Source organism: Nanorana parkeri, unplaced genomic scaffold (genome assembly GCF_000935625.1).
Source record: "Nanorana parkeri isolate BGI_ZX_2015 unplaced genomic scaffold, ASM93562v1 scaffold392, whole genome shotgun sequence".
Lineage (NCBI taxonomy): Eukaryota > Metazoa > Chordata > Amphibia > Anura > Dicroglossidae > Nanorana > Nanorana parkeri.
This window is the reverse complement of record NW_017306660.1, coordinates 1098461-1110755: the sequence shown is the minus strand read 5'-3', so window position 1 is coordinate 1110755 and position 12295 is coordinate 1098461. Positions and strand designations below refer to the sequence as shown.

At 46.2% G+C, this 12295-nt stretch overlaps 1 protein-coding gene across 1 annotated transcript in view; it reads right to left on the bottom strand.

The window, feature by feature from the left end:
• Window positions 1-374: 374 nt before the first annotated feature.
• The window catches only part of WDHD1 (WD repeat and HMG-box DNA binding protein 1), a 47425-nt gene continuing 35504 nt past the window's right edge, over window positions 375-12295 (bottom strand). Inside the window, exons 23-26 of the mRNA XM_018559409.1 lie at window positions 11356-11520; window positions 6569-6708; window positions 2354-2489; window positions 375-601 (exon numbers count right to left, since the gene is read on the bottom strand). Of these exons, the coding sequence (XP_018414911.1) occupies window positions 410-601; window positions 2354-2489; window positions 6569-6708; window positions 11356-11520 (633 nt within the window). The 3' untranslated portion in view covers window positions 375-409. The remainder of the gene's footprint in view (window positions 602-2353; window positions 2490-6568; window positions 6709-11355; window positions 11521-12295) is intronic.

Here is a 12295-nt window from a genome sequence, read left to right as displayed (position 1 = left end):
TTATTTATATTTAAGCAATTTTATTAGTCGATTTACATTGTTGATTTTTGTTTTGTTTATTCACATATCACTTCAGCAATTTTTATTTCACATTATAAGATGTTCACTTAGAGATATTTATATATACACTTTTATACCACTTATTTAATAAGTCATTGTTGGATTCTCACTTCACTCCAGGAGACCCATAGCGCTCACTATTCTAAAACCATTTTAACGGCTAATAACTTGTATGAATCTTTCATCCGGGGGTTTAAATGTGGGGTATGACTGCACCCGATACGAATGACACACCTGTGTGATTGAGCAATCAAGATCGAGCCGTATCACAATGGCATGAGGAGGTCACCCCAGTTCTCGCTGGTAATATTTAGTGTCCACGCAAGTTGTCTTGCATTAGCACGCTCACTCAATCCTTGTTAAAGGCAAAGGCTGACAGTTTCTTGTTTGTGGACTGGTCGAAAGGCTTACGCTTTTTAGGAGCACCGGAGTCCTGGCTCTCTTCTTTTGGGCCCTCTGCAGAGTCCCGATTCTCCTGTTCTGTTCGCTTTCTCTTTTTTGTGTCACCAGAATCATCTCCTTTGGCCTTCTCGGTCCAAATCTTACAAAAGGGAGACACACAGGATTATTCAAAAGCACTGGATACAGTCGTCGGTATCAACCAATCAGAAATAACCTCAAACTGGATCTTGCAGAACGATCACTAAAAGCACAAATCTGTAATTTCCTTATTTCAACATAGAGAACTATGGGGTCAGGGCTTTTCCCCATAGTTCTCCTTAGGGTAACGGGAGGACACAAACTAGCATCCTCCCGTCACCCTAGGCTCAGTATATAGGGAGCTACAGTTCGCGGTATACTGAGACGCCGCAGCTGAAGCGGATCCCGACAATTATGTCTGGATCCGCCCAGCTGTGTGAGTGACAGCTGGCTCTGCCTATCTAGAGGCAGAGCCAGCTGTACCGGCCCCCTCCCCCGTCCGTTCCGCCAGTCAGCGCTGGTGGATCGGAGCGGGGAATCCAGCCCCTCCCCTGTCACGGCAGAGAGGCGTGACAGGATCGAGAGGTGAGCGAACGCCGGTATGTGTTCGCTCCCCTCCCGATCTACTGAGCCGACCTGTGACAGTCTCATTGTCACAGGTCGGCGAGAACTATGAGGTGAGTGAAAAGCGCCGACCTCATAGTTCTCCAAGTTCCAACTGTAGCTCTGCACACATTATGTCCGTCACAAGGCTGACATACTGATGGACTTTGCTGTTTGCTGTGATAGCTTTTGACCTTGGTCACCTTTTGACTGGGAGAGAGGGGAAGGCTGCAGAACAACATAACAATCCATAGAGAGGATCGAGACCCTTTATACTGCGGCGCCGCAGCTGAAGCAGACAATTGTGTCTGGATCTGCCCAGCTGAGTGAGTGACAGCTGGCTCTGCCTATCTAGAGGCAGAGCCAGCTGTACGCGCCCCCTCCCCCGTCCGTTCCGCCAGTCAGCGCTGGCAGATGGGAGTGGGGGGAATCCAGCCCCTCCCGATCTACTGAGCCGACCTGTGACAGTCTCATTGTCACAGGTCGGCTAGAACTATGAGGCGAGTGAAAAGCACTCTCCTCATAGTTCTCCTTTAGGCTCTGTTCACACCTAGGCGTATCGAATATGCGCGTTTGTCGCGCGTTTCATGTTAAAAAAAATGCGCGACAAATGCGCATTTCCGAGGGCTACTTGGCTGTATCCCAATGGAAACGCGCGACAAAAACGCAGCAAAGAAGCTCCTGTACCTTTTCAGGCGTAGGCCGTTTTGTAGTGCGTTCAGACGGGCTGAAATACGGCAAGGTGTGAACCATATCCATAGAAAACAATGAGATTTTCATGTTTGAGCGTTTTGTAGAGCGTTCGAAGAGCGTTGAACGCGCTACAAAACGTACAGGTGTGAACCAGGCCTAAAAGTGACAATAAAGTCAGGAATTGAATCTTAAAAATACATTCACGTATGATAACTATTAACAACAATGTATCTTATTTGTGTATCACTCGGCTGTAGATCCTCCGATCATCTCTGAATTGGTGATGACGCTGTCCTTCCTTCAGGAGGGGGGTTACTTTTGTTCCCCATCGTCCCTGTGTGTGTTGTAAAGTAGTCACCGCTCCAAGCTCACTCCCGGGATGGACTACAATCTCAATACAAATCAGTAAACGAAATTTGAGATTGTAGTCCATCCCGGGAGTGAGCTTGGAGACCATCTCTGTGTTTCTGGTATTGAGCAGGTCCAGACCTAACACAGCCCTCGGCAGCGTGCACAAATTGGGGAGCTCACACCGTCAATCAGAAGCTCATCAAATCCAAACTTCAACCCGACTCACCATCCTCTCTTCATTTGTCAGGGCCCGGAAGCGGCTCATTCCTTCCTTAATGATGTCCGATTCCTCGAGCCCAGGATTCTCAGATAAAATACTCTGCCGACTCTCATCCAACCAAAGCTGGAAGCCGGTTTTGGGTCTGGAAACAGAGGAAAGCCACCACGATTAATGCTGCACTGAGCACTGGCCACTTCCTACTACACCAAATTATAGTAATCCAAGATTGTTTTTTTACATGGTTCTTTATATCCATATAGATAACTAAACATGCAGAGGACTCAAAGAACTCCACAAATAACAAAAAATCTGGGACAAACCCCCCAAATACAGCATATAATCCTTATGGGACACTCTCCTCCTCCCCAATACCGAAGATTATCATTACAATCCCTATAGGACAATACAGAATATTCTCATTATATTCCTTATGGGACAAACCCCCAAAACATAAGATTCTCATTATATTCCTTATGAGACAACCCCCCCCCCAATACAGAAGATTCTCATTATAATCCCTATAGGACAAACCCCCCAATACAGAAGATTCTCATTACACTCCTTATGAGACAAACCCCCCCAATACAGAAGATTCTCATTACATTCGGTAGGCTTCATGGGAAGCCCAGGTCTCCTCATGCTGGCCACTTATATTGTGAAAGTCCTCCCATGTTTTGCAACAGACTAAATCCCATTTGTTTTTTCAACCCTGTGTGATCCATGAAAAAAAACGCATGACGCTCAAAAAACTGGTGTGTGTGTGGAAAGTGGACATTTTCGGGCAATTTTGAGAGTGATTAAACTTACAAACAGGAAAAGCTGCGCTATAGCATGTGCTTAAGACCAAATCCTTGATCAGGTTTAAGTTGGTCACTGTTATTTGTGAAACTCAACCAGCAGATTGAAGAGGTGTCTGCGCAAGTAAATCTAAACCCAGGATCAAAAATGTCATATACAGTATTGCAGCTTAGCAGTCCTTGGATGTGGCGGCTGCATTAAAACCACACTCCCAAAAGGCAGACACAAGATGACAGGTACTCTTCAACGGCAAGAAATGTCTGGGAGCGTCCCTGGTCTGCTCTCCTTTTCTTCTGATGCAATATTGTGCAAACCTCCCTGTTGGGGTCTTTGATGTTAAGTTTCCAAAGATTTTAATGTCAAGCCGCAGACTGTTCACATTACAAGTATCTGCTACATATGTTCATCGAGGGGCCAGAGTCTGCTCCTCGTTAGGCCCTGTACAAATTACCATGTTTGTGAACAGAAGCCGAGGAATGATGCTTTGGGTCAGTTCATTTTCAGATGTTAAAAGGAGAACTAGGAGGTGAACTATTTCACTCCTCCTCATAGTTCTAAGCCGACCTGTGACAATGAGACTGTCACAAGTCGGCTGAGTAAATCGGGAGGTGAGCGAACACATAGCGGCGTTCGCTCACTTTTCGATCCGGTCACGGCAGAGAGCCGTGACAGGGGAGGGACTGGATTCCCTCCTCCCCGATCCTCCAGCGCTGACTGGCGGAACGGACGGGGGAGGGTACAGCTGGCTCTGCCTCTAGATAGGCAGAGCCAGCTGTCACTCACGCAGCTGGGCGGATCCAGACATAATTGTCAGGATCCGCTTCAGCTGCGGCGTCTCAGTATACAGCTCGCGGTATACTGAGCTTAGGGTGACGGGAGGATGCTAGTTTGTGCTTAGGAGACCTGTGGGGATAAGCCCTAACCCCATAATTCTCCTTTAAGTGAGCGAGAGACCATACAGTTTGGTGGATCCTGCATTCGTATATACATTGACTTAGTTCCCAAGTACCCTACAGTATATAGCCAAACGTTTCATGACACCAGGCCATCACACCGACCTATATGGTTAAAAAGGATGTGGACTCCCCTTCCAGATGGTTGAGTTCAGGTGTCTCCAGTTAAAGGTACTTTTACTGCTTCCCCATACAAAGACGTATTAGACAACCTTGTAGTTTGGTGAAGACCCTTTTCTGTTCCAGCATTACTGTCCCCCGTGTACAAATCCAGCTCCATAAAGACATGGTTTGACCAGGGTGGTGTGGAGGAACTTGATTGGCTTGCACAGAGCCCTGACCTCAAAACCTTTGGGATGAATTGGAACGCTGATTATGATCCAGGTCTTCTCATCCAATACCAGTTCCTGACCTCACAAATGCTCTTTGTGTTGAATGGGCACAAATTCCTTGATACACCCCAAAATCATGTGGAAGCCTTCCAAGAAGATTGGAAGCTGGTAAAGCTGCAAAGGGGTTGGGGGGATGATGGGGGCAATTTAATTATAATGCCTATAGTTTTAGAATGTGTTGTGCAACAAGCTTATCTAGGTAGGATGGTCAGATGTCCACGCACTGACCATATAGTTTATATAGAGATAAATGTATGAATGATTGCGTGGAGATTGGGGCTTTTATCTCCACACAATCATGCCAGCGATCCCTTCTTTTGGGTGGTGGTCTTCCAGACTCTCAGCTTAGAGTTCCCCCCTCAGATGCTGTCAGCTTCCTATCCAGTCAGGCACCAGAAATATACAAATTGATGACGCCTGAGGTCACAAGGGACTGAGGTCTGCCACACACCAGGAAAATTAGAGAATTGCAACACGTGGATTTTTTTATCACGACCTTCAAGGAAACCTTCTTTCATCATTTTATACATTTTGAACTGTTCAACTTGTAATCATCCGGTTTCCTATTGAAAGGAGCAAACGTTTGTTAGTCTTCTATACTGTAAACGGTTATATAAGCCGAGGACTGCAGAAACAAGGCACTCTAAGTGTACTGGCCAACAGCAACCAATCATAAATCATCGTTCCTAATAGGACATTACCTCCAAATTGAATCTTTGTGTAAATTAAAAATAAAACCTCATCACCCCTTTGTCCTATTTTATTAAATGAGTCTGACTGTGTACTAAGTGCGTCAGCAGATATATGGATTCTATAATTTGTTGCATAAGCTAAAGCTTTGCATTGGGGTGGAGGGAAAAAAAAACCGTTGCTTAGTTAAGTAAAGGCCAAGAGGCGGGTTCCACTGGGAGGAGTTGTCTAGCCAATCAGAAGACAGGATTCATGTCCTGAGATTTCCAAATAATTGTTCAAAGCTTGGCCGCATCATATGTCGTTACACGCAAACAGGGATGAATAGGAGGCTGTGGTCCACAATTAGAGGAGTATGTAAAACAGACGGAGAGTTTGCAAGGCTGAGGAGGGAGGGAAGCACAGTGCAGGAAGAGAACGCATGGAGAAAATAAAGTGTTTTCCTGGATAAGATAAAAACATATTCAGTACATACCTGCAATGCATGAACAATTCCCATTTGCTTTGTTTCTATTTTTAAACCCTGTTCCTGATAGTTCTGCCTCTGCTGCCCGGAAATACCAAGCAGTGTTGTCAGCTCTGCCAAGTACTCCCTTCTAGACTACAACTTATGTAATGATGAGCAGAGGGGGTGTTCTGTAGTCCAGCAGTAAAAACTAAGGCTAGGTTCACACCTCCACTACACCTGGGACATGCGTCCTGGGAGTCGTGCGGTCCTGCACAATGCAGGCAGCGATGGCCGAGTGGCCCCATTGATTTCAATGGGGTGAGCTCTGCACGGCAATCGCAGAAAAAAAAGGTACAAGTACCTTCTTCGGAAGCACGGGCAGAATCGCGGCAGGAAACCACGCAATCCGCCCGGCGCGACTGGGGTGCCATTATAAAATAATGGCACCCACAGCGCGATAGGTTCACACTGACCGTGTGGCAATCCGCGCGGAATTGTGCATGATTGCGGTGAGGTGGCGCCTAGGTGCGAACCTAGCCTCAGGCAACACTGCTTGACATTTTAATGCAGCAAAGGCACCGTGTTGTCAACCAAACAGGAAGTTAAGGTTACATTGGATTTCTAACACATAAACGGATATGTTTCTGTACTTGCGGGATGAAACAAGCCAGAAATGGGCTTTAAAAGTAAACTTTTAACGAGTGGCTGGCTGCCGTTGCGGACTACTCCTTTTAATAGTGCTAGCTGTCTGGCTATCAACAGTTTCAGCCATTGAATTATAACTAGTATACCGAGAAGGACTTCCCCCACCTTTTCTGATCTGTATATTTGGTTTCAAAGTCAGGAACTCAAAATGTGCAGCATATCCACATGACAGCCACGGAACTATCATCTTCAGAGACCGGTAAGGCATTGGGTGGAATTTTGAATCCAATCTTACTTTTTGACTTCTTTGGTCTCTTTGACTCCTTTGTCCTCTGGAGCTGCAACTGGAGAAGAGATCTGGGTGGGTTTCTCATTTGCCTGAGAAGTCTTCGCCGTGGATTTGGATTGGATGCTTTGGAATAACGTAGCCTGACCCTACATAGGAAAAATGGACACAGCGATTTCAATCTAAAAAAGATAAAAAGCAATAAGCACAGAACAAGCCGGCAAACAAAGCAACAAAGGTCCAGCTTGTGACAACCTTTGCTCTGTGCTTCCTTATTCATACAGAAAACAAACATCCCAGCCCTGATAAAGCTACATGACAGAGCTGATAAACTGCAGACCTGCTACTGTCTATACTGTATACACACCAGAGATATTAAGAATATGATGCCACCTCGGACCAAAGGTGGTTGCTTGACTTTGGGATGGGGCAGGGAGGGACAAGGTAAGTGCGAGTTTTCAGAGGTTAATTTATTGTTACACTAGAGCAGGGGGCAGCAACATTTTCCACATTAAGTGTTAAACTTACAAGCAATCGACAATCTGCATGCCAGTGCAAAACAGCGTGCCGTATGCCTCAGATCGGCCCCAGTTCCTGCACCTTCAAACCTCAGATCACCCCAATTCCTGCAGATCAGACTCAATTCCTGCACCTTCACATCTCAGATCACCCCAATTCCTGCACCTTCACCCCTCAGATCAGCCCCAATTCCTGCACCTTCACCCCTCAGATCAGCCCCAATTCCTGCACCTTCACCCCTCAGATCAGCCCCAATTCCTGCACCTTCACCCCTCAGATCAGCCCCAATTCCTGCACCTTCACCCCTCAGATCAGCCCCAATTCCTGCACCTTCACCCCTCAGATCAGCCCCAATTCCTGCACCTTCACCCCTCAGATCAGCCCCAATTCCTGCACCTTCACCCCTCAGATCAGCCCCAATTCCTGCACCTTCACCCCTCAGATCAGCCCCAATTCCTGCACCTTCACCCCTCAGATCAGCCCCAATTCCTGCACCTAGACACCTCAGATCATCCCCAATTCCTGCACCTAGACACCTCAGTTCATCCCACTTCCTGCACCTTCACACCTCAGATCACCCCAATTCCTGCACCTACAGACCTTAGATCACCCCAATTCCTGCACCTAGACACCTCAGATCATCCCCAATTCCTGCACCTTCACACCTCAGATCACCCCAATTCCTGCACCTTCACCCCTCAGATCACCCCAATTCCTGCACCTTCACCCCTCAGATCACCCCAATTCCTGCACCTAGACACCTTAGATCACCCCAATTCCTGCACCTAGACACCTTAGATCACCCCAATTCCTGCACCTTCACCACTCAGATCACCCCCAATTCCTACACCTTCACACCTCAGATCACCCCACTTCCTGCACCTTCACCCCTCAGATCATCCCCAATTCCTGCACCTTCACACCTCAGATCACCCCAATTCCTGCACCTTCACCCCTCAGATCACCCCAATTCCTGCACCTAGACACCTTAGATCACCCCAATTCCTGCACCTAGACACCTCAGATCACCCCACTTCCTGCACCTTCACCCCTCAGATCACCCCAATTCCTGCACCTTCACATCAGCCCCAATTCCTGCACCTTCACCCCTCAGATCACCCCAATTCCTGCAGCTAGACACCTCAGATCAACCCCAATTCCTGCACCTTCACACCTCAGATCACCCCAATTCCTGCACCTTCACCCCTCAGATCACCCTAATTCCAGCACCTTCAGATTTTACATCAACCCCAATTATTGTACCATCCGAAATGCATGGGTTTTAGACTCATACCAGCTGCAGCTTGCAGTTCCCAGTCTAGGAGGAGGAAGAGGGCAAGCAGATGGGCTTCTGCACATAATGTCTGCAGCTGCCAGTAGGCCCGCAATGGTACTGGGAGGAGGTCCATTACCTGAACATCAGGCTGGCCTCTCTCTCAAACGGCAAGAAGGTGGTTGGGCCACGGGCGCAAAGGGACATGCCAAGCCAGGTTTTCTAATAGACTACCTAGTGAGCTATCAACTACAACCTATGGCAGCGGCACTGCATTTGTAGGAAGCAGGGGCCCACAGGAGGATCTTTTCGTGGTCCGTGGTCCTGCATGCATGTCACAACAATCTTCCAAAAACCACTGAGTGTCATTGTGTCCTTGCCCTGGCATTCGTGCCTTAGGTTGCCTATTCACAGACTAGGGATTAGGACCTTGCAGGTTAAAACAACACTTCTACTTGTAACAAAAATTCGACCAGAACCACCCTATAACACGAAGAAGCTAAATAGTGACCTCTCTGGCATGCGGAGACTGAAATCTTTGCTTTCTTGCACAGCCTGCTAAGTCACTACAGGACACAGCAGTGATAAAGCAGTCGGTGGGAGAACCCAGAGCACCTGGCGAGGGACACGCCGACACATCCAGAAGCATTGGATTTCGGAGGCGGACACAGCTCTGCAAAAGAGCAAAGATTGTACTTGCAGTCCATTGGAGAGGTTACATATTCAGCTCCTTGTAGGATTTTTTGGGCTGGATTTTATTTTATACAAGTAGCAGAGTCGTTTTAAGCTTCTGAAGGGATGGGTTATATTTCTAGGGTGGTTTGCGTCAATTTTATATCAGAGTTTATAAACTATTAGATACTTTTACATATTTGTAATTAGGGATGCACCGATATATCGGCGGAAAATGGCACTTTTGGCATAATGCCGAAAGAGCCATGTTTCGGCCGATACATCGGCGCATCCCTGGTTTCTTTTCTCCCCGCTGGCCGCTGTTCCAGCGGGGAGAAAAGAAAGTGACAGCCGGCCGAGCGCGCTGTGAGCGGCAGCGTCTCTCCTCCCACACCGCTCTGCCGCCTATCACAGTCCGGCAGAGCGGTGTGGGGGCGGAGACAGCGATGTCACAGGACAGTGTATCTGAGAGAAAAGCAAGGTACGCACACTCAGCGATCGCTGAGTGTGTGTACATAATTGAGGATATGGTATGTTAACTATATCCTCAATTATGAATGAATGGGAGTGATCTACATCACCCCCATTCATTCATAATTGTAGTTATAGTAAACAAACCATGTTCTCATGTTCTCATGTTATCAATGAACAGGAACACTCAGAGGTTTCCTGTTCATTGATAACAGGGGCTGCAGAATAAGAGATTGAGGACTCTGTTCTCAATCTCTTTTTCTATTTTAAAAAGGGAAATATCATCACTGAGGATTTTCCCCTCTCTGACTCTGATTGCACATTTTTTTCAATAGCGTCGGGATGGCCGCCTGTGTCCCCGTTAGGGAGCTTTCTCGTCAATTCTTGCCCTGGACACCCAGGGGACTGCCGTGTGCAAAACATTTTGTTTCCCATTTCCCCTCCCTAAAGTGCCATTGTCATGTACAGTAATACCTTGGTTTACAAGTAACTTGGTTTGAGAGCGTTTTGCAAGACAAGCAAACATTTCTGAAAAATTTTGCCTTGATATACAAGCAATGTCTTGCAATAAGAGCAACATTTTGTAGAAAAGCGCCACCCGAATAAGGCTGTAGCAGTGCGAGCGATGAGTCTGTTTAACGACAATGCAATGTCACATGTTTACGCTGGAATTAAGGAGATTAAGGGGGGATATGATTTTCATGTACAAGATGTTCAATGGTGACAGCAACATTGGCAACAAACTGTTTGAGATTAACTCTATTACAAAGACTAGAAGCCACCACCTAAAGTTGGTGGAGAAAAAATTCCGGCACAATGGGCGAAGAGGGTTCTTTACAGTAAGAGCGGTTAAGGTCTGGAACTCACTGCCAGAGTGTAGATTTGTTCAAGAAACGTTTGGACAATTTCTTGAGGGACCGTAATATGCAGGGATACCAGTATCCCTAAGAATGAGATGATGCGTGGACCTATATGGGTTGGACTTGATGGACGTATGTCTTTATTCAACCCCAAATACTATGTAACTATGTCACATTGGATAGATTCCTTGTTAAGGTTTCACGAAATGAAAAAGATTCCATTGAGTCAAGAGATAGCAGTGATTCCGTTAGTTATAGTGAAAGTCATCCTGCACAATAATCCTCCTCTGACTTGTCCCCCTCACACCAGCCACGGAGGTACCGGTAATTGGTTTATTTTTCTATATATTTTGTACAGTATTATATAACAGTACAGTATTGTAATCATTTTTATATGAATATTTTTGGGTTGTGGAACGAATCATCTGAATTTCCATTATTTCCTATGGGGAAATTAGCTTTGATATACAAGCGCTTTGGATTACAAGCATGCTTCCGGAACGAATTATGCTCGTAAACCAAGGTATTACTGTATTACTATGAAGAATCTACAAGACAGCCAATGACACAATTATTTCAATAAAAGGAAAACAAGAATGCAGCGCTTAAAAGATGGGAAGTCCAGATGACAGCAATGTCTTGGGTCACCTAAACAGGAAGCAAGGGAAAATTCCCCAACAGGGAAATGGCAAAACCTGACAGAGGCGTTATCCCTTTGTCTATACAAAATGAACAATAGGTTTTGGCCGGAGGGGTGCTTTACAAACTCTTATGCATTAGCCAGTTGATAAAGATGCACGCTGTGGGTCTGGGCACTTGATAAAAATGATAAAGGGCAGCCAGTTCTGTGCAGGTGCAGCAGCACGTTGATATGGCACATTACAGGGGGGGTGACGCATCATCTGTAGGAGACAGGAGCAGCCGAAAGCCTTTTCATTTCCTGAACAGGGATCCCGTGGATCAGATTAGTCAGGCACATGATACATTACTGCGTAAATTACCTGCTTGGATTTCGTCCTTGGAGCAAGAGGCTTTATAACCACAGAGTCTTGCTTGCCTGAGGCCAGGTTTGCAGAACTCGGGGCCTTTTTACTTATTTTACTCATATTATCCAGGATACGAGACGAGTTCCCAGCCAGGGCCGGGCTTTTCTGGCTGGCCGATACCTATGGATGTAGATGGGAAGATGTTACCACAGAATAAAGAGTTGCACGTATAGGACACAGATACTTGGATTATTTCTTTTTTAAACTGTGTTTATTACTCTCAAACAGTTGTAGGTTTACTCTCAAATCATAGAAATGGAAGTTAAAATGTATAAACTTTGACTCAGGTGAGTTATTAGACCATATCCAGTAGCTGGTCTGATAAACTTTTAGATTGTAAGCTCTCATGCTCAGGGCCCTCCTAACCACCTTGTCTTGAGTTGTATCATAAACTGCTTTGTCCCCCTTTATATTGTGAAGCACTGGGCAAACTGGCGGCGCTCTAATACTCCTGTATAATAATAAAAAATATACTTTAAGGTGGGCTTACATTAGGCTTTAAAAGTCACATGGCTTCGGACATAATTTTTCCCCAGCAGGGAGCCACTTGTGCTACATACAGCCTCCCATAGACTTCAATGTCTGTACACAGGGTATATATGTCAGAACAACTGCGTTTAGGGTGGTGTGCCTGGATGCACAAAAGTCTGGCCTATACCAGCATACAGTAAATCGACTTTAAAGGGAGGCTGTGCGCAGCTCCTGTACCTTCCTGGCGGGGATACATTTGCTGTAGTTTACATTATACAGCCACAGGAAGCCGTGTGCATGAGCCCTTAAGAAGGCCAGGGTGGTTTATCTGGATTTTAGAGTAAGTGCAGATCACACAGGAGGCCCCAGACTTCATGAAATTTGTTAGCGCAATTTCTCTTCCGGCATATAACTTATTTATAAG